This window comes from Elephas maximus, chromosome 19 (assembly GCF_024166365.1).
Source record: "Elephas maximus indicus isolate mEleMax1 chromosome 19, mEleMax1 primary haplotype, whole genome shotgun sequence".
Classification (NCBI taxonomy): domain Eukaryota; kingdom Metazoa; phylum Chordata; class Mammalia; order Proboscidea; family Elephantidae; genus Elephas; species Elephas maximus.
This window is the reverse complement of record NC_064837.1, coordinates 37,609,402-37,631,706: the sequence shown is the minus strand read 5'-3', so window position 1 is coordinate 37,631,706 and position 22,305 is coordinate 37,609,402. Positions and strand designations below refer to the sequence as shown.

Sequence of the window (22,305 nt, the reverse complement as noted above, 5' to 3'; positions counted from 1 at the left end):
TTTGTTTGTTTGTTTCCTATTCTCCAGATTTTTTGTAATGTACTTATATTAATTTTACAACCAAAATAATAATAATAATAATAATGGAATAGTAGAGTACAAACAAAACACCTAAGTGGTTTCCCCTGAAATTTAAATATGTCTCATCTCCAACTTTTTTGAGGAGCTGCTCATTAATCAACCATAGGCATCTCAAGGTATAAGAACTTCTTGTAGAAATGAATGAGCTGAATCTCTACATAAAACTCAGGATAAGTAGAGGATGAGAATAACTGAGGAGGGCAGGGAACAGGAAGGCAGGGAGATGAGAGGTAGGAATTCCATCTGTCAAATGGAGTTTACACCTTATTTTTCTCCGTGTTCCAGAAAGTTCAAAATTACAAACCACGGGCCGTAAGCAGTCAGTCTCAAGGAGCCTGAAACACCTATTCCATTCCTCAAACAAGTTTGTGAAGACCTTAAAACGGTGGGTCCTGTGCAGTTTTTCCAGAAAGTTTTAGTTTCACAATGATGAGTGGAAACTTGGTGTAAATTTCTTTTGTTATTAAGAGAACCAAGTTCACTCTTCTCAGAATTTGAGCAAATAGTAATTTCTTAGAGAGTTCTAGCCAGTGAACTTGCTATTCTTAACAGGAGTAATTAATGCTCATAGGTATATTTTAAATAATCTTTTACCATGTGCTAAAGGTTTCTGCCCCCCCCAGCCCCCACCCTCCCCCCCAAAAAAACTCAGGCTTGGTAGAAGAGATAGTTAAAGACAATATTTTTATTTTATTTTTAGGGGACTCTACATAGCCGTTATATTTTATTACAAAGACAATATGTTAGTCACCAATGAAGATCAAATACCGATTGTTGAAATAGATGACTCTCACACCAGTTCCATTACACAAGATTTTCTGTGGTTCACAAAGGTATGAGTTCTGATTTCACCTTTTCCCACTTTGCACTGATGTTACTGCACATAAATCTCTGAAACCTTAGTTCAGGGGTCTCCAATGTTCAAAGTATCGGGGTGGGAGTAAATTATCTCAAAGGTACCTTTCAGACCTAATATGACCTATGCCATAAAAAACTGCAAAGTAGTGTCTACACGACATTTTCAAAGCAAAGAAGCTTGCATCCTGTCAGATTGTGTCTCCACTCTTCTGAGTTATGGGATCATTTGGCAAAGACGAAGCTGTGGATCTGCCTGTTTCATTAGCATTCAGATCTTCTTCCAATTGGGCAGAGATCAAGAAGTTGTTTTGCATGTATCTGAAAATGGACTGGAGAACAAACATGAGGGGTCAGGTTTCCTTCTCCCTGCTTTGCTTTGATGCCATAACCTAAATCATGCACTGGCTTGGACGATGATATGACCTTGTGACTTCTTTTGCAGCTGTCTTGTATGTGGGAAGATATAAGGTGGTTGCGGCAAAGCGTACCTATCTCCATGTCCTCCTCCACAGTACTGCAAACCCGGCAGAAGATGCTCGCGGCAACAGCCCAGTTACAGGTGGGGATCAGGCTTTTAAAATTTCCTTGATCAGTTCAGTCACCAATCCCATCGGCCACCGGAAAAGCAAAAGAGTGGATGCTATCCTAGTGCAGATCCCTAGGCCTATGAAAGCTTCTAGGATAGTTTGAGCAGCAGACCTGCTCATGCAGGGAATCTGTGTCTTTGGAAATCATGTAAGAAGAGCAGGGGTCTCTCTTGATGAATCTAGGAGTGACCCCTACAAAAGGAGTGAGAAGACTTGAGTTCCAGATTTGATATTAATCAGTCAACTCGTTTCCCCTTTCTGGGCCTCAGTTTCATAACTCGAAAAAGGAGATAAGTTTATTGGTGTCCTGAACTGTACATACATGTGAAAAATGTTGAGTCACCAAATGTTGTGTTATCTGTATTTTTACAATTTGCTACATGGAATGGAGGTCTTCAAGGGATTGCTGAGCTGTTATCAGTGATGGATATCTACCTAAGAAGCTTTCAATTACATGAACATAAATATGTGTAACAGGAATCCATACAACCTGTATTTACTCAGGCTATACCAGCCAAGACATAATAACAGGGGCGTTTAAAAAAAAAATTCTGTTTTCCACCTAATAAAATCTTTTAACACTTAAAAAAAAAAAAAATCTGTGTTTCTACCCCCATCTGTAATTACAGGAACTTCAGTTCTTAAAACCCTGAAATATTAGACTCCTAGCAATAATAATAATAGTTGTTATCATTGTAGTTATTTATTCCCAATTAATTCTGAAAGGTAATTTTGCCCCTCCTGTTCTATACTCCATTACATACATGATTTACTGCTTTGCGTACTCAGTTGCCTCCGAGGTTTTAACAAACAGAGCTCTCCTTTTCAACTGACAATTGATTACAGAATCTTCTCCTTCAAATCCAGAATAAGTTCTTGGACCCAGGCCATGATGACTGTGCTGAATTCAAACCACCTCTCCCTTTCATCACTGACCCACTTGCATTGGACCAAGCCACTGTGCCTCAGATGCTCTTTCTTTAATATAAAGTTCATTTCCAGATGGTTCCTTGGTCCCTTAGTAAAGTTCTTTCCCAGTAGGTTCAGACCACTTAGTGGACCCTCCCATCAGCCCACCATGCAGCCCAGGCATGCCAGGAAGCATTGCTAATAAATTGCCTAAAGAAATCTGAGGGAGAAGTACGAGTATTAGTTCTTCTTTAAGTGTTTGATAGATTTCATCAGTGAAGCCATGTGGTCATGGACTTCTCTTGGGAGGTAAGGAAGTAAGTTGGGAAGTTTTCGATTATTGATTCAGCCTCTTCATTTATTAGTTCTATTGAGATTTTCTGTTTCTTCTTGAGTCAGTTTAGGTACTTCATGTAGTTTGTGTGTTTGTAGGAATTTGTCCATTTCATCTAGGTTATCAAATTTACTGGCATACAATTATTCACAGTATTCTCTTATAATCCTTTTTTTATTTCTCTAGGGTTTGTAGTAATGTTCTCACTTCCATTTCTGATTTTAGTTGTTTGCATTTTCTTGCTTTTTTCCTTGTCACTTCAGCTAACGGTTTGTTGATTTTATTGATCTTCTTAAAGAACCAATTTTTGGTTCTGTGATTCTCATTATTTTCTATTCTCTACTTAAAAAAAATAATTTTTTTTTTCTTTATTTCATTTATCTCTACGCTGATCTTTGTTATTTCCTTTCTTCTGGTAGCTTTGGGCTTTGTTTGCTCTTCTTTTTCTATTTCCTCGAGCTATAAAGTTATTGATTTAAAATCATTCTTCTCTTTTAATGTAGGCATTCACAGCTATAAATTTCCCTATGAGCACTGCCTTCACTGCATCCCACAAATTTTGGTATGTTGTGCTTTCACTTTCATTTAACTCTAAGTATTTTCTAATTGCCCTGTGATTTCTTCTGTGTTCCATTGATTGTTTCTTGTTGTTGCTGTTGTTAAGTGCTGATGAGTCGGTTCGACTCATTCATTGTCCAGCTTTTGCGTATGTATAAGGCTACTGAAAATATCACAGCTTGGGTCAGGTGCACTTTAGTCCTCAAAGTAACATCTTTGTTTTTTAACACTTTAAAGAGGTCTTTTGCAGCATAGTTGCCCAATGCAATATGTCATTTGATTTCTTGACTGTTGCTTCCATGGTCGTTGATTGTGGATCCAAGAAAAATGAAATCCTTGACAACTTCAACCTTTTCTCCATTTTCATGATGTTGCTTATTGGTCCAGTTGTGAGGATTTCTGTTTTCTTTATGCTGAGGTGTAACCCTTACTGAAGGCTGTGGTTTTTGATCTTCATCAGTAAGTGCTTCCAGTCCTCTTCACTTTCAGCGAGCAATGTTGTGACATCTGCATATCGCAGGTTGTTAATGAGCCTTCCTCCAATCCTGATGCTGCATTCTCTTTCATATAGTCCAGCTTTTCAGATTGTTTGTTCAGCATACAGATTCAATATGTATGATGAAAGGATACAACCCTGGCACACGCCCTTCCTGATTTTAAACCACACAGTATCTCCTCATTCCATGCGAATGACTGCCTTAGTCTATGTACAGGTTCCTCATGAGCACAATTAAGTGCTCTGGAATTCCCATTCTTTGCAGTATTATCCACAATTTGTTATGATCCACACAGTTGAATGCCTTTACATAGTGTGTTTTTAATTTCCACATATTTGTGAAGTTTCCAGTTTTCCTTCTAGTTTATAGTTTCATTCCACTGTAGTCAAAGAAGATACTTTGTATGATTTCAATCTTTTTAAATTTATTGAGAATTGTTTTGTGACCTAACATATGGTCTATCTTAGAGAATGATCCATGTGAACTGAAGAATTTGTATTCTGCTTTCGTTGGTGGAACATTCTATATATGTCTGTTAGGTCTAGTTCATTTATAGTGTTGTTAAAGTACTCTATTTCTTCATTAATCTTCTGGCTAGCTGTTCTAACCATTATTGAAAGTGGTGTTTTGAAGTCTCCAGCTATTACTGTAGAACTATCTTTTTTTCCATCAATGCTTGCTTCACATATTTTGGGACTCTATTAGTAGGTGCATATGTATTTATAATGATTATATCTTCTTGATGAATTGACCCTTTTATCATTTTATAATTATATAATATCCTTCTTTGTCTCTTGTAAAAAAATTTTCATTTGAAGTTTACTTTGCCTGATATTTAATACAGTCACCCTCCTCTACTATTTGCATGAATTTTTTCCCTATCATTTCACCTTCAACCTACCAATGTCTTTAGGTCTAAAGTGGGACTCATGAGACAGCATATAGTTGGATCGTGTTTTTGTATCCATTCTGCCAGTCTCTTCCTTTTGACTGAAGAGTTTAAGCCATTTATATTTAAAGTCATTACCAGTAGGAAGGACTCACTTCTGCCATTTTGCTATTTGTGTCCTGTGTGTCTTACACTTTTTTTTGGGGGGGGGGGTCCTCATTTCCTGCAATAGTGGCTACTCTGTGTTGAGATGATTTTTTTGTAGTGAACCATTTTGATTCCTTTCTCATTTCCTTTTGTGTTTATTTTTTACGTATTTTCTTTATTGGTACCATGGGGATTACATTTAACATCTTAAATTTATAACAACCTAGATTAAAATGACTCCCATGCATCTGTCAGTTTGTCGTACTGTGGGGGCTTGCGTGTTGCTGTGATGCTGGAAGCTATGCCACCAGTATTCAAATACCATCAGGGTCACCCATGGCAGACACGTTTCAGCTGAGCTTCCAGACTAAGACGGACTAGGAAGGACCCGGCAGTCTACTTCTGAAAATTAGCCAGTGAAAACCTTATGAATAAGGAAGACTGAAGAAGAATTGATGCCTCTGAATTGTGGTGCTGGCGAAGAATATGGAATATACCAGGGACTGCCAAAAGAACAAACAGATCTGTCTTGGAAGAAGTAGAGCCAGAATGCTTCTTAGAATTAAAGATGGCAAGACTATGTCTCACCTCCTTTGGACATGTTATCAGGAGGGATCAGTCCCTGGAGAAGGACATCATGCTTGGTAAAGTAGAGGGTCAGCAAAAAAGAGGAAGACACTCAACGAGATGGAATGACACAGTGGCTTCAATAAGCTTAAGCATAACAACGATTGTGAGGATGGTACAGGACTGGGCAGCGTTTCATTCTGTTGTACGGAGGGTTGCTATGAGTTGGCACCAACTCAACGGCACCTGTCATGGATTGAATTATGTCCCCCCAAAAATGTGTATATCAACTCATTTAGGCCATGATTCCCAGTATTGTATGGTTGTCCTCCATTTTGTGATTGTAATTTTATGTTAAGAGGATTAGGGTGGGTTTGTAACACCACCCTCACTCAGGTCACCTCCCTGATCCAAGGTAAAGGGAGTTTCCCTGGGGTGTTGCCTGTACCACCTTTTATCTCTAAAGAGATAAAAGGAAAGGGAAGCAAGCAGAGAGTTGGGGACCTCATACCACCAAGAAAGCAGCACCGGGAGCAAAGCGCATATTTCTATTATGGCAGCACTAGATGACTAAGACAGAATTTGGTACCGGGAGAGTGGGGTGCTGCTCTAACAGTTATCTATAATGTGGATGCAGTTTTGAAACTGTGAATGGATAGAGTTGCAACAGCGGCAGAGGACAAGCAGAGCAGAGAACCTGCAGCGACAGAGAAGCAGCATCAGCAGAACCAGGAGACCAGTGCGACATGGCGCTGGAGCTGACCCACGGAGTGACAGAGCTGAGTGCCTGTGCACAGGAGGCTTCCTGGTAGAATGAGGTGCCTCCATGCACTTGTCAGTGGAGCTACAGAGCTTTGGAACACTTGCCCCAGCAGGACAGATGTGGGCATGAGGCCTGAGGAGCCGAGAGGCCAAGAAACCAGGAAGTAGAAGCTGAAGAGACAAGAAACACAAGAAGCCGAGCTGCCTCAGTCTCAAAAGTTATGGCCATGACCTCAGGGGTTTCTAAGGGTGGAGCCATGGCCTCTGGTGTTTCTAAAGGTGGAGCTGCCACTCATATAGACTAGGAGAACGGTGAGTCTAAAGCCAAGGGAGCAGAGTTTTTGTCCCAGTGAGCCTGGAAGGCAGAGCTGAATCCCAGGGCCGAGGGGCCTCCACTCAGAATCCGGAGAGTGTGGCCAATACCTAGAGTCTGAAGAACAGGGCCACTGTACAAATTGTCTCAGAGAACAGAGGATTACCTTCAAAGCTTTGAGGGCTAATGTAATGTGTTCTGCTGAACTGCTTTGTGCCTGTTATGCCTTGTTTTCCTACCAGTTTCTCCCATTTGTAATGGAAATGTCTAGCTTGTGCCAGTTCTGCCATTGTACCTTTGGAAGCAGGTGACTTGTATTCTAGATTTCACAGACGAAGAGGAATTTTTATTTTGGACTTGGAGTTAAGACTTTTGCTATGATATGATGGGATGAATATGTTTTGCATGTTGCAAGAATATGATTTTTGGGGGGCCAAAGGGTAGAATGTCATGGACTGAATTATGTCCCCCCAAAAATGTGTATATCAACTTGGTTAGGCCATGATTCCCAGTATTATATGGTTGTCCTCCATTTTGTGATTATAATTTTATGTTAAAAGGATTAGGGTGGGATTGTAACACCACCCTCACTCAGGTCACCTCCCTGATCCAAGGTAAAGGGAGTTTTCCTGGGTTGTGGCCTGCACCACCTTTTATCTCTCAAGAAATAAATGGAAAAAGAAGCAAGCAGAGAGTTGGGGACCTCGTACCACCAAGAAAGCAGCACTGGGAGCAGGGTGAGTCCTTTGGAGCCAGGGTCCCTGCACCTGTGAAGCTCCTTGACCAGGGTAAGATTGAGGATAAGGACCTTCCTCCAGAGCTGACAGAGAGAGAAAGCCTTCCCCTAGAGCCAACACCCTGAATTTGGACTTATAACCTACTAGACTGTGAGAAAATAAATTTTTCTTTGTTAAAGCCATCTACTTGTGGTTATTTCTGTTATGGTAGCACTAAGACAGCACCTAACAACAAAAACAGATTAAAATGATACCAACCTAACTTCAGTAACATACAAAAACTGTTCCTATACTACTTCCACACCTTTATGTTACCGATGTCAGAAATTACGTATCTACACATTGTGTGCCCAATAACATCAATTTGTAATTATTTTTATGCATTTGTCTTTTAAATCATGCAGGACAGAAAAAATACAGTTATAACACAAATATACTATAAAATTGACCTGTATTTTTACCCATGAAATTATCTTTTCTGGAGATCTTTTTTTCTTCATACAGCTTTAAGACAATTTAGTGTCCTATCTTTTCAATCTGAAGGACAGGGCTACCTTTAGCATTTCTTACAGGGAATGTCTGGTAGTAATGCACTCCCTCAGCTGTTGTTTATCTGGGAATGTTTTGATTTTACCCTCATTTCTGAAGGACAGTTTTGCCGTATATCAAGGAGCCCTGGAGGCACAGTGGTTACAGTGCTCAGCAGCTAGCCAAAGGTCAGCGGTTTGAACCCACCAGCCACTCCACAGGAGAAAGATGTGGTAGTTTGCTACCATAAAGATTTACAATTGTGGAAACCCTATAGGGCAGTTCTACTTTGTCCTGTAGGGTCGCTATGAGTTGGAATTGACCTGACGGCAGTGGGCTTGGTTTAGGTTTTGCCGTATACAGAACTGTTGATTAACGGTTCTTTTCTTATAGCACTTTATATATATCATTCCACTGGTTTCTGGCCTATGAGGAGAAATTAGCACTTAATCGTATTGAGAATCCCTTATGTTTAACTATTCACTTCTCTGTTGCTGCTTTTAAAATTCTCTGTCTTTGGTTTTTGAGGGTTTGATTATAATGTGTCTCTGTGTGAATCTATTTGTGTTTATCCTACTTAGAGTTGGTGGAGCTTCTTGGACGTGTAGATCCATCTCTTTCATCAGATTTGGAAAGTTTTCAGCCATTACTTCTTCAAATATTCCTTCTGTCCCTTTCTCTTTCTCATCTCCTTCAGGGACTCTGTAGTCCAGCTAATTACTTAAATAGCCCTCTAGCCATGGTCTTTGTGACTCCCAGAAAATGACTGGGTGGGACTATGCAAATAAGGTGATTGTGGACCAGCAAAGGAATTGGACAGCCTGCTCACAATGCAAATAAGGCGCACAGAACGCTTTTGGGGGTGGAACCATGCAAATAAGGTGTATGGAACCCTAATGAGGGAATTGGTCAGTTTTGCCATCCCACCAGGTTTAAAAGGAGCCAATCCCAGAGGCAGAAAAGGGGACCTTACTACAATTGAGAAGAATAGCCAGGACTGGAGCACATCCTTTGGACCCAGGGTCCCTGCACTGAGAAACTCCTAGATCCAAGATTCAGAGAGAGAGCTGTAACACCAGAGATTGTGTGAGGTGGTGAGAAACAGCAGCAGAGAAACAGCAGCAGCAGAAACAGAAGACTGGCACAAGACAGCACAGTGGACTTCCGAGCCCACAAATGAGGTGGCTACAGTGAGTGTGCTGAACCATGGAGAGAGAGAGCTGGGTGCCTTCAGGCAGGAGGCTTACTGGTGGATTGGAATACCTCTGGGCACTTGGAAGAATTAAAGAGCTTTGTAACACTTGCCTGAGCATGGTCAATGGGCCGAGGGAGACGCCCATCTGTGGGCACAGCCAAGATGTCCTGACCAAAGGACTATATCCTGAAGAACTGTATCCTGAGCCATTTCTGATCCTGACTTGTAACCTATTACTTCCCTAATAAACCCCACAACTGTGAATATGGTCTGAGTTCTGTGTGGCCACTGCAATGGATTATTGAACCCAGCAGAGAAGTAGAGCATGCCGTGGGAGAGACAGCTGGTGTCAGAGTAGGTAAAAGGTTGGAGAGAGGAGGTATGTGTGATCTCCACCTCACAGGAATCAGCTTTGTGCTGATAGTGATTCTTATTATTTCCTCTGAAGTTAGACAAGTGCTGCTGCTGCTGCTGCTGCTGCTACTACTACCACCACCACCCATACAGCCATTTTACAGATTCACATGATGCATATGTTGGTTCACTGTATGGTGTCCCACAAGTCCCTTATGCTCTGTTTATTTTTCTTCATTCTTTTCTTTTTGCTCCTCAGGTTCAATAATGTCAATTGTCCAACTTCAAGTTCACTGATTCTTTTTTTCTGCTAGCTCTAATATGTTGTTGAACCCTTCCAGTGAATTTTTCATTTTAGTTATAGTACTTTTCAGCTCTAGTATTTGTGTTTCCTTTTTATATTTTCTATTTCTTTATTGATATTTTCACTTTGTTCCTATATTATTTTCTATGTTTTCCTTTAGCTCTTTGAGGATATATAATGTTGTTTTAAAGTCTTTCTCTAGTAAGCCCATTACAGCAGTTTCTGTAACCCTACTTTGTCCTTTTGAATGGGCCATCCTTTTCTCGTCCTTTGCATGCCTTATTATTTTTTGTTGATACCTGGACACTTGAGTATTTTAATGTAGTAATCCTGGAAATCAAATTCTTTCCCTTCCCCAGGCTTTTGGGTTTGTATGTTTATTGTTGAAGACTATAGTAAACTATGTGTCTAGGACTTCTGTGTTTCCAAAGACTGCCTTGATGGTCATACCTGAATACTGAAGACTGTTTCTTAGCTTGTGTTCAGCTAGTGTTTTGACAGAGATTTCTTTGAATGTCAGAGAAAAAAATAATCTCTCCCAAACTTTGAAAACTGTTTTTGTGTCAGGGCCCTTCTTCAACATTTAGCTAGGCTTGTGCTGAGACTGAGGTGAAAGCATAGTGTCTACTCAAGTAATTTCTGACCTGAGCATCTGTGTGGCTTTCTCAATTCCCACATATACATGGTGCTTTTGAAAAACTTAATTTCTGAAAGAACCTCTCTCCCTGGCCTTTCTTTTTTTTTTTGTACTTTAGATGAAGGTTTACAGAAAAAACTAGTTTCTCATCAAAGAGTTAGCACACATTGTTCTATGACATTGTTTAGCAACCCCACGACATGTCAACACTCTCCCTATTACCAGCTTTCCTGTTCCCTCCTGCCTTCCAGTCCCTGCCCCAGGGCTGGTGCATCCCTTTAGTCTTGTGTTGCTCCATTGGTCTGTTCAATCTTTGACTGAAGGGTGAACCTCAGGAGTGACTTCATTACTGAGATGAAAGGGCGTCCAGGGGCCATACTCTCAGGGTTTCTCCAGTCTCTGTCAGGCCAGCAAGTCTGGTCTTTCTTTTTCAGTTAGAATTTTGTTCTACATCTTTCTCCAGCTGTGTCTGGGACCCTCTACTGTGATCCCTATCAGAGCAGTCAGTGGTGGTAGCCAGGCACCATCTTGTTGTTCTGAACTCAGTCTGGTGGAGGCTGTGGTAGATGTGGTCCATTAGTCCTTTGGAATAATCTTTCCCTTGTATCTTTAGTTTTCTTCATTCTTCCTTGCTCCCGAAGGGGGGAGAGCAGTGGAGTATCCTAGATGGCTGCTCACAGGCTTTTAAGACCCCAGATGCTACTCATCAAAGTAAAATGTAGAACACATTCTTTATAAACTATGTTATGCCAGTTGAGCTAGGTATTCCCTGAGATCATGGTCCCCACAGCCCTCGGCCCAGCAATTTGATCCCTCCAGGAGTTTGAATGTGTCTGTGAAGCCACCAAGACCTTGCCTTGTACAGGTTGTGATGACTTTCCCAGTACTGTGTGCTGTCTTACCCTTCTCCAAAGTTTCCACTTATCTATTGTCTATCAACTGCTTTTCCATACCCACCCGCCCATAACCATCAAAGATTGTTTCTTTTTGTATGTAAACCTTTTCACGAGTATTTACAGTAGTGCTCTCATACAATATTTGTCCTTTTGTGATTGACTTACTTCACTCAGCATAATGCCCTCCAGATTCATCTGTGTTATGGGCATCTAGGTTGTTTCCATCTTTTTGCTATTGTGAACAATGCTGCAATGAACATGGGTGCGCATATATCTGTCTGTGTGATGACTCTTATTTTTCTAGATGTATTTCTAGGAGTAGGATTGCTGGATCATATGGTATGGCCTTTCTTTCCAGTTTATTCTATGTTGTAATGGTACTCTTTAGCCCCAAGCAGCTACAGGTGGTTACAGCCCTAGTTTGCTGCCTGTTCCCCCTAGCCCCGCACAAGGTCCAAGACAGGCCAAACTGAGATAAGCGCTTGTTTCAGTCCTTCAGGCAGCTCCCAGATAGGTTAGGACAGATACACACAATAATTTGCTTATAATGTCCACTCTGGTCCTTCTAGAGCCAGAGACCAGGCTCCCTCTCTGGGAGTACAGTCTGTTGCTGCCACTTTACGATGGTCATGCTGATCCAGGGAGGGGGTTGGGCATAACCAGGTAGAAAACCAAAGCTTTCCTACTGTTTAAATGTCACTTTTTCCTGCTTCAGTTTTGCTTAGTTGCTGTAATCCTTTGACTGGTTTCCAGAGTTCTGACACAATTGGCTCTGCCAGTTTTTGCTTTTTTGTGTGTCTGTTTTGTTCTGTTGTTGTTTGTGGGGGGGATTGTGAGGAGATAGGACTGCATAGCCGCTTGTGCTGCCATCTTGGTTTGGCCTCCCAATGGACACTTTTAAGTCCTCTTCTCAAACTCACATAACAGCAGAACTTGAAACACTTGATCCCTCCCTATTTTTTAAAATGTTGCATCCCATAGTTTCCATGGCACCATACACTCTTGATTTTCTTCTAACTTTCTGGTCCATCTTTCTCAGCCTCCTACACTATCTCACATGCTGTTTCCTCTGCTTAGAATCCTCTTCTTTCACTTTTTTACCTTGCTAATTCCTACACATCCTTCAGGTCTCAGCTTAATTTTTACACATCCTCAGGGAGCCTTACTCTGATCCCTTGATTAAGTGAATCGCTTTCATGGCACCTTGTATTCTTCCTTGAGAATGGTGATCAAAATCCCTCTAGTTAATTATTTATATAATTATTTGCTTAGTGACTCACTAGACTATGAACTACCACTTATATGCCCAATGCCTGGCACATGATAGACTCTCAGTAAGTACTGGTCAGATAAATAAACCTATTTGTCAGTCCAACTTCACTCACCCCACAATTTACAATTAAGAGAAACTCTAATGAAAAGGGATCATAGAAATGTGCCTTGTGTAATAATTACCACCTAGATGACTGTGTCATCTCCCTCCAGCCCTGCACAGAGACCAAAACCTGTTAAAAAAAAAAAAAATCCATTGCCATCGAGTCGATTCAGACTCACATTGACCCTACAGGACAGAGTAGAACTGCTCCATGGAGTTTCCAAGGAGCACCTGCTAGATTTGAACTGCCGACCTTTTGCGTAACAGCCAAACTCTTACCCACTGCGCCACCAGGATGGTTACCCCTTACAGTGTCCCATCAAAGACCTGAGCACTGTTATGCATTGCCTTCTCTCCTCCACATTCCTGTTGGCCTGCATTAAATAACAGCAGTTGCTTTCATCTTTTTTTTTTTTTTTTTTTGAGGGTGGCGGTTGGGCCTATCGCTCAAATTATTTTCTGATCTCTAAAATGAAAATTTCTGGAAATATTGAAGGCATCTTTTTTGGGGGGGTGGGAAGGTACAGAAAAAAAAACTTTTCAGAAAAGGAAGAAAAATAAATTTTAGGAAAATGATAGATAGTATTTTAGCTCTCTTTACTAGTCTAACTTTTTTTTAACTGTATTCTGAAGAAAGAAAAAGCATTCTATATAACTTGGTTGACATTAATTATACATGAATTCGGTTTGATTTACCTCTGGTATCTCTCATTTTACTCTCTTTTCCAGCCCCTCTACCACTGCCTGATTATTCCAGTTATGTCAAAGGCCTCCAAGCTGTCCCTCTGCTAATACCCTCCAGTCATGTTCCACACTTCTGCCAAAGTAACCAATCTGAAAGAATCTGACTGTATCAGTCCCTGACTTACAATGGTGGCCTAGACATTTTATCGTTGCACACAAAGTTTTTCATCAAATCTTTCTCCCTCTTCTTGTTTATCATACTGCAAACCAACAATTGTACAATTTGTGCCCTGTTTTCCAATTTCTGTTTTATATATTATGTATTACTATATATTATGTATTAACTGTGCTCATGAGGAACCTGTACATAGATCAAGACACAGACATTCGAACAGAACAAGGGGGTACTGTGTGGTTTAAAGTCAGGAAAGGTGTGCATCAGGGTTGTATACTTTCACCATATTTATTCAAACTGTATGCTGAGCAAGTAATCCGAGAAGTTAGACTATATGAAGAACAGGGCACCAAGACTGGAGGAAGATTCATTATCAACCTGTGTTATGCAGATGACACAACCTTGCTTGCTGAAAGTAAAGAGGACTTGAAGCACTTGCTGATGAAGATCAAAGACCACAGGCCTCAGTCTGGATTACACCTCAACATAAAGAAAACAAAACTTCTCACAACTGGACCACTAAGCAACATCATGATAAATGGAGAAAAGATTAAAGTTGTTAAGGACTTCATTTTACTTGGATCCACAATCAACACCCATGAAAGCAGCAGTCGAGAAACCAAACAACACATTGTATTGAGCAAATATGCTGCAAAAGACCTCTTTAAAGTGTTAAAAAGTAAAGATATCACTTTGAGGACTAAGGTCCACCTGACCCAAGCCATGGTGTTTTCAATCACCTCATATGCATGGGAAAGCCAAGCAATAAATAAAGAAGACCAAAGAAGAACTGATGCCTTTGAGTTGTGGTGTTGGTGAGGAATGTTGAAATATAGCATGGACCGCCAAAACAACGAACAAATCTGTCTTTGAAAAAGAGCAGTAAGCATGCTCCTTAGAAGTGAGGATGACAAGACTTCGTCTTACATACTTTGAACATGCTATCAGGAGGGACAAGTCCCTGGAGAAGGACATCATGCTTGGTAAAAAGGAGGGTCAGCGAAAAAAAAAAGAAGACTCTCAACAAGATGGATTGATACAGTGGCTGCAACAATGGGCTCAAGCATAACAACATTTGTGAGAATGGCATAGGACCAGGCAGTGTTTCATTCTGTTGTACACAGGGTCGCTATGAGTCAGAACTGACAATGGCACCTAACAACGACAACATATATTATGTAGTGATGAATAATAATAAAATGACTACTTTCGTTTATATAATAGACTAGGTATCAGGTATTGTGCTAAGTGCATTATAAACTTTATCTCATTTCATCTTCTCCACAACCTAAAGTATTATTATTTATATTCACTTAATAGATGATAAAATTGAAGCCTAGAAGGTTAAATAACTTGCCCAAGGTCACACACATAGCGAGCTGCAGAGTCTTTACTCAAATCCAGGTCTATCTAGCTCCAAAGCATAAACTCTTTCCAAAGTATCTTCATCTTACTGTGTTTTAGTTTACAAAAAGCAGATAAAATTTTTAAACAGAAGAAATTGTACACATTTGTAAAAAAAGAAAAAGAAAAAAAGTAGGAATCTATTTCCTATCAATTGCAGCCTACTGTGGAGAAGTGGCTTTAAATTTTATTTGAAAGAACATGGAGTATTAACTAATTAATTAATTAACTAATCAATTAATTAAAATTACTTAGCCAGGAGGAGAGACAAATATCTTCCAGCATTTGGACAAAAAAAAAAGAAGATGAGTATATATCCCAAAGAGCTGAAAACAGAGACACAGACTGATACCTGTATGCCAGTATTCATTGCAGCATGATTCATAATAGTCAAAAGGTGGAAATAACCAAGTGCCCGTAACAGGTGAATGGATAAACAAAATGTGGTATACACATACAATGGAATATTATTCAGCCATAAAAATCAATGAAGTCCTGATACATGTACCACATGGATGAATCTTGAAAATATTACGATAAGCAAAATAAGCCAAACACAAGGGGATAAATATTGCATAATCCCACTTATATGAAATATCTAGTATAGGCAAATTTATAGAGACAAAGTAGATGATTAGTGGTTATCAGGAGCTGGCAGGGTGGAGGTGAGGGAGAGGGAAGAATGGGAAGTTATTGCTTACTGGATACAGATTTCTGTTTGGACTGATGGAGAAGTCTGGGGAATGCTATTTGTGATGGTCGTACAACATTTGTGAGTGTAATTAATGCCACTGAATTATATACCTAAACATGATTAAGACAGCAAATTTCATGTCATATATATTTTACTACAATAAAAAAAATTATAAGTGGCTAAGACCCCACATTGTTTTTCTGTCTCTTAGGAAAATGCCAGAGGTCCCAAGAGGCATCAGTGTGATTGCTCTTATACTGAGAGGTGTCTAAACTACTTATCCTCAAAATACAGTAATAATCTGACACTGTAGATTGTTACATTAAACTTCCCCCCTCCATAGCTTTTAGAAATGAGAGTTAGGGAGTAAGAGCCAGGTAATAATTTATGAATACTGTGCCTTTTTCATTTTTCGAGGGGGAAAACGTTTCCCTAAAATTTTACTCTTCTCTTCCAGGGCTACATATCCCTACTCTGGACTTCCTTCAGCTTCCCATGTCACTCTAAACAGAATAAAGATTTCTAAATAGGGCCTCTGTCTAGGGCTTATTGAAATTCCTGTCATTCGTTCTAGTTATAACCTAGATACATTCCTATTAGCCACCAGGGGGCTCTTACTTCTCTTTAGCTTATAGGATCAGCAGGGCACCCAGACCTCCTAACCTTGATTACATAGTATGAGTCCAGCCTTGCATCCCCCAGTATTAACACAGTCTGATGCAAAAGGTTAAAGCGCCTGGAGATTGGAGTCCTCCCAGAGGTGCCTCAGAAGAAAGGCCTGACAACCTACTTCCAAAAATTCAGCTATTGAAAACCCTCTGGAGCACAGTTCTACTGTGCCACACATGGGGTTGCCATGAATCAGAATTGACTCGACAGCTACTGCTTAGTTTTATTTTGTTTTGTTTTTTGTTTTTCCTTTGGGCCCCAAAGAACCCTGAATTTGTCCCCATAAAACATGGTTGAATTTATTTTCACAAAGGCATTATGCATTTAAATTGGGCTCTCCCAAAAAGCTGGCTGTCCATCCCCAATTTGATGTCAACAAAGAATTTCAGGAAGATTTTTAGTGATTCATTGCTCAACACATTAGTCAACATGTCCAAAGCTGAGAGTGAACTAATGATAACTCTGTTTAAATGAAATGACTACCTCAATCAGTGTTAACCCACCAGTTTTGATCCAATGCAAATCGTACTGTCCAATGTCTTAATAATAAAATAATATGTTAATTCAGTCAACAAAAAGTTACTGAGCACCTACTAGATGCCAGGCACTATGCAAGGGATGCAGAGACACAGGGAGGAAACAACCATGATCCAACGACATGTATTCAATATATGATGTAAAGCTAGGGATGCTAAGAAAGAAGTTTGTACAGGAAGCAGTAGGAGACAAAAGAGAGGGTGGTAAACTCTACCTGAGAGAGTTAGTTAAGTTTTCACAGAGAAGGTCAAGCCTGGACTGGGTTTTGAAAATAAGTAGGTGTAAACCAGGGTAGGGTTCCAATTACAGCAGTTAAGATAGACCCATTCCCTACATTGTATTAAGCTTGAGAGTTTACAAAGGACTTTCTCTTGCATTGTTTGATTTAATCCTCCGAACAGGCTAAGGATTAGCATAAGGGATGTCTGAGCTGTAACAACCCCTAATTTCAGATGATGAAACTCAGGGCCAGAGAGGGTAAATAATTTTTCAGAAGTCCAACAGTTAATGAATGGCAGCCAGCCCTGAAACACAACACCACTGTAGGTTAAGGCTTAATAGCATTGGTGTGCTGGAGCCAACTTGTACTGGCTCAGGAGAGCCAACTGTTAAATATTCAGGAATTCTGGAAGCCTATTTATTGTCAAATTCTTCGTAGCCTGAAATCAGCTATGGAGAGAGTATTTACACCACAGACAACAGCAAACGCTACAAATCAGGTCTTTTGCTTTTACCTTTCCTGTTTTGGGGGGGTTTTGTTTCTGTTTTTGCGGGGGAGGGGAGCAAGTTTACCAGCATACCACTGCTTACAGACAGTATTATTTTGCAACAAACCACCTCTATATAAAACTATAGTAGTATATCCCATTGCCGTGGAGTCAATTCCGACTCATAGCAACCCTATAGGACACAGTAGAACTGCCCCACAGAGGTTCCAAGGAGAGCCTGGTGGATTCGAACTGCCGACCTTTTGGTTAGCAGCCATAACACTTAACCACTATGCCACCAGGGTTTCACAGTACTGCATAGCACTGGACTAAAAGCCTTTCTCAAACTACTTCTCTATGATTTAGAAGTCAATTATTAGAAAGGAATAAACTGATTGAGTGATTAGGCCATTTTTAGAAATACCACTGCCAAAATAATTTTATAACATGTCAATTATTATTTATGAAATATCTTACTTGTTACATGCCCAGTCTTTGTCGGGAGAATAAAAGATTTAAGACATATTCCCTACCCCTGAGGGAACATTCCTGAGTCTTTGTAGATGTGACTATTGACCAGCTGGTTCATTCATTTTTAGGTCATTCTTGTGACTTTTACAAATTCTAGTCCTGCCTTTACTCTCATGCTAATAGCATTTATGTTAACTCACAAAAATAACAGGCAGGAGTTCTGGGGATGATTTATAATTTTTAAAAATCATAGATGTTTAAACCAAGAGGGGATTTTATCCTATTTATCTGGTGTTCTGAGTTAGAAATCTTCAAAACCTGCATATTTGTAAAACTTCTGTTTATTTTAGTTATCACCTAACTGGGCCCCTCCACATTTAATGGTGTATCAGTCTCTTCCTACCTCTCTGAAAGTATTGTCTGCCTCAGTTGACCTAGATTATAAACAATTTCAACACAATTTTAAATAAACAGAACCCCTAAAATGCAGGTAAGTCAAACCAGGCTACTCTCCCAATTAAACTATCCTGCAGGGAAGGTACAGTCATTCTGGGAGCTGCACAAGGTGCTATACTGTTAATTCAGGTCATTTTAAACAACCCACACCCTACTAGCTTACTGTACATCTCCTGAAAACTCCACCAGTAGCATACTTGAAATATCAGGCATTTTTCTTTAAAACACCTGGGATTCTCTTCAAGTACTGGTAACTGAAGTTTATATGCTGCTGTGTCTATGTGGGTAAGAGATATCTACAGATATTGAATTTGCTTTAAAAAAACATCATTTTTTGTGCCTCTTGCTATAATCCTTCCAGGCAGATGTTGAAGACATTTCTTTGGGTGTTTGTTAAGTGCATTTCTATGATGCTACATATTTTAGGTTTAAGTCTAAAAAAAAAAAGCTTCTCAGAAATATCAGATAATTATTCAATGTCTTTCGTTGTAGTTGTGTTGCTTTATTTGCATAGTATCACCCAAGTTACCAGTAATCTGTTTGTTACTAGAATTTACTTGGAACACACAACTTGGGAAGAGTTTACTACGAGCCCATTAAAGACAGGCATGGAAACATACTCATAGTCACCATCCGAGAGGTGGAGATGCTCTATTCATTTTTTAATGGCAAATGGATGCAGATCTCAAAGCTGCAAAGCCAGAGGAAGTCTCTGTCAACACCTGAGGAGCCAACCTCCTTAGACATTTTACTGATAACCATCCAGGTATGTAGTCTTTTCAATTTTCTGATATATTTGAAGCTCTAAACATGCTTATTGATGCTCCAGAGAGATACACCAAGAGCCATTTACACATGCAGTGATGGTATGGAGAAGGTCCAGAGACATATCACTGCTCATATTCCACACACAGGAAAGATTCAGGGGCTGATTTTTGTTTATCACTCTCCACATCTGGAATTCATAAAGCAATATAAATGGTGGGCACCCTGAAAATGCCAATGATCAAAGAAATATTGGGGCAAATAACTGAATAGAAAATCTACAGATAGTATAATCAAAATATGAAACCAATACCTGAATGGACTGTAATCATAATACATTTCTAAACCATACACACACACACATACACACACACACACACACCCATTCCTCACTTCAACATGGAAGGTTCCAAAGACCAGGTCATTATGTGAAAATCAGCATTAGACAAAAATGGAGGATGAGCACACCAGATCACAAAATGGAGGATGACTACATCATTACCTTACTGCCAAATTACATCCTTACATAACTGCCAAACCACTGAGAATCATGGCCCAGCCAAGTTAACACATAAACTTAACCATTACAGCCAGTGTTACTCTCATCTAACACCTGGACATTCATTACTGCCAGACATATGTTGTTAATGCACAAAATAGTCAGATAGTAGATTTTTTACTATTGTCATAAATGTGAAATGTGGTATAACAAGATGGTCCATAAGTGAGTAGGTGTATAGACATATGATTTAGAATATATACATTCTAAATATATATGTTTTGTATGTACATGTTCTATATATTTATATATCTATCACTTTGAACAAAAACATTTTTATGCCATATTTACTCTTTGCTGGTGTTTACAGTAATCCTGAAAGACAGAGAGGCATGATTAAATCCATTGTAGGAATCCACTGTAACTAAGGCTCAAAGGGGTTGAGTGACAGAGGGCTACACGCAGAAGCAGATTTAATGATGCTAATAAAGCCTGAGCATCAGGGCTCTTCAGCTGCACAAGCTCCTTCCAAGGCCCTGGGAGGCAGCCTAGCAATTCTGCATTCATAATTTTGTATTCTTTTCTTTAAAGAACACACAAAGATTGTATTCACTTCAGGGTGCACAAAACTTGGATCTGTCCCTGGTCACACAGCTAGAAAACAGCAGAGCTAAGGCTTGAATTCAAGTATTCTGATTAGAAGCCCAGGCTTCTTTTTGCTATGTGACATCACATTCCAGGACGGGAATTAGGGTTTTAGTGAGTAGGCATGGGAGATGAAGTAAAGGATAAAAGACTCATTGGAAAACCAATGAGCCACCAAAATTCAAAATCCAGGCAGCTTAGAGCTAGACTCTTAGCCTATCTTAGGTGGCAGTGCTGGGACACAAAATCACATCTGCTCCTGAGTCTGACACTCTCTTCATCATAGTGCCTCATGTGTTCTCATCATGTAGACACGGGCATCAGGCTGTTCCTTCCTCTTCTCTTTTTAAACCCAGTGATGGGGACAAGTTACATAAAATGCTCCAGTTAAGTGGCGAAAGCTGGCAAAAAAATCTACACTGGCTTCTTTCAACCAATGGCACAAATATACAAGATAGCCAGTCTGGAGGAATGGGAAAGGAAGAGCTCGGTCACACACAAACAAGCCAGGTCCAAGCCTTGGCCCCATGAGCCCCTCATGGTCATCTTAAACAGCTAAGCCACTAACCCTCCAGCTTACTTCCATTCCCTATAGAGTGACGGCTGGTTCAGTCATCTCACTTTCCTATTACCTACACTGGCCCTAACCAGGGCAAAAGGAAAGCTAATTGGTCAAAGCCAATACCACTGGACTGAATCTTACGGAACTGTGGTTCATGTGAAATTGATAGAGTGTGTGTATGTGTGTAGAGGGGGTGGGGGAGGGAGCACAGACACATTCGTGGCTCCCCTCTTTAGTTTTTATAAGCAAGTGCTAAAAGAAACATTTTTAAAAATCATAATAAATTGAGCTTTTACAGGGTGACTAATACACTAATCCCCTATAGGGATAAACTGGGGTCTGGGCTACCTCTGCCCCTAGAAACACAGCACAGGCCTCAGCGTGATATAATACCTGGTTTCTACGAGGCTTATTACATTAAAAATGTGTTACAGGTGCAGAAAAATTCCAATCTGGTGTAAGGTTATTAGAGGAGACCAAAAATAGAGGCAGGATCAGATTTCCACACAGATCCAAGTGGAAAATTTACCCCCGCTGACTGGAACATTCCTGCTTGACGTCATTCCTCACCCACCCCCACTCTCTCTTCTCCTTCCCCCACCATTTTTCTCTTCTCCCTTCCCTTGAAGGTTTTACACTGGGAGAGGAAATGGGGAGTAAACTACTTACACTGGTATCCAATCACTCCTATACTTAAGATTCAGTTATGTCAGGAGTTGGCCCCGCCAGGTCAGCATGAAGGTGAACACAGGTCTTGGTGGTTCCCCAAAGCAAGCTGGGTAATTCTGACAATTCCAGGCCACAAACCTCTGTCTTCCGACTGGAAGCCCAAGCTTCTTTCCTGTCCTACTCTGGGGCATCACTTTGGAATCAAGCTGATTGTGTATGACTCCTGACTTCACCCTTTCTAGCTATGTAACTAGGACAAGTCACTTAACTCCTTTGTCCCTCATATTTCCTCCTCTGCAAAATGGAGATAATAATAGTAGCTACCTCGTAGGGTTCTTATGATGATTAAGTCAGTTAACATGTAAAGCTTTTAGAAGAGTAGTGCTAAGTGAATAAACAAAAAAATGTTAGTTCTTGGGTTTTTTTTTTTTTTTTTTGTCTACTCAGAAAAATCGAGACAATGTTAGGGTCTCCTCAGGACACATTCAGTCCACATCCTCCTCATTCCTACTTTCCCAGAAGACCCCTGATACTGGCTCAGTCATCCCTTGGGGCGTTTCACACTTCCTGTACCTTCTGATGACTAAGAAAAACTAAGGAAAAGCTGTATAAAAATGAGAGGATCCACAATGGAGTTTTCAAAACAGACAAGGCTTGACCAAAGTCTGGTCCCAAAATATTTACTAACCCCTAAGTGATTAAGAGCTACAGCTACTAACCAATAGGTTGGCAGTTTGATATCCACCAGCCACTCCTTGGAAACCCTATGGGGCAGTTCTACTCTGTCCTATAGGGTCGCTGAGTCGGAATCAACTAAAGGCAACAGGTTTGGTTGTTTGG

At 40.2% G+C, this 22,305-nt stretch overlaps 1 protein-coding gene across 7 annotated transcripts in view; it reads left to right on the top strand.

Moving 5' to 3' along the window:
- The window catches only part of ANKFN1 (ankyrin repeat and fibronectin type III domain containing 1), a 463,794-nt gene that overhangs the window by 387,670 nt on the left and 53,819 nt on the right, over nt 1-22,305 (top strand). For all 7 annotated transcript variants that reach the window (XM_049859416.1, XM_049859419.1, XM_049859421.1 and 4 more), the window contains 4 exons: nt 367-466; nt 782-914; nt 1,382-1,498; nt 18,876-19,091. In XM_049859416.1, the coding sequence (XP_049715373.1) occupies nt 367-466; nt 782-914; nt 1,382-1,498; nt 18,876-19,091 (566 nt within the window). The remainder of the gene's footprint in view (nt 1-366; nt 467-781; nt 915-1,381; nt 1,499-18,875; nt 19,092-22,305) is intronic.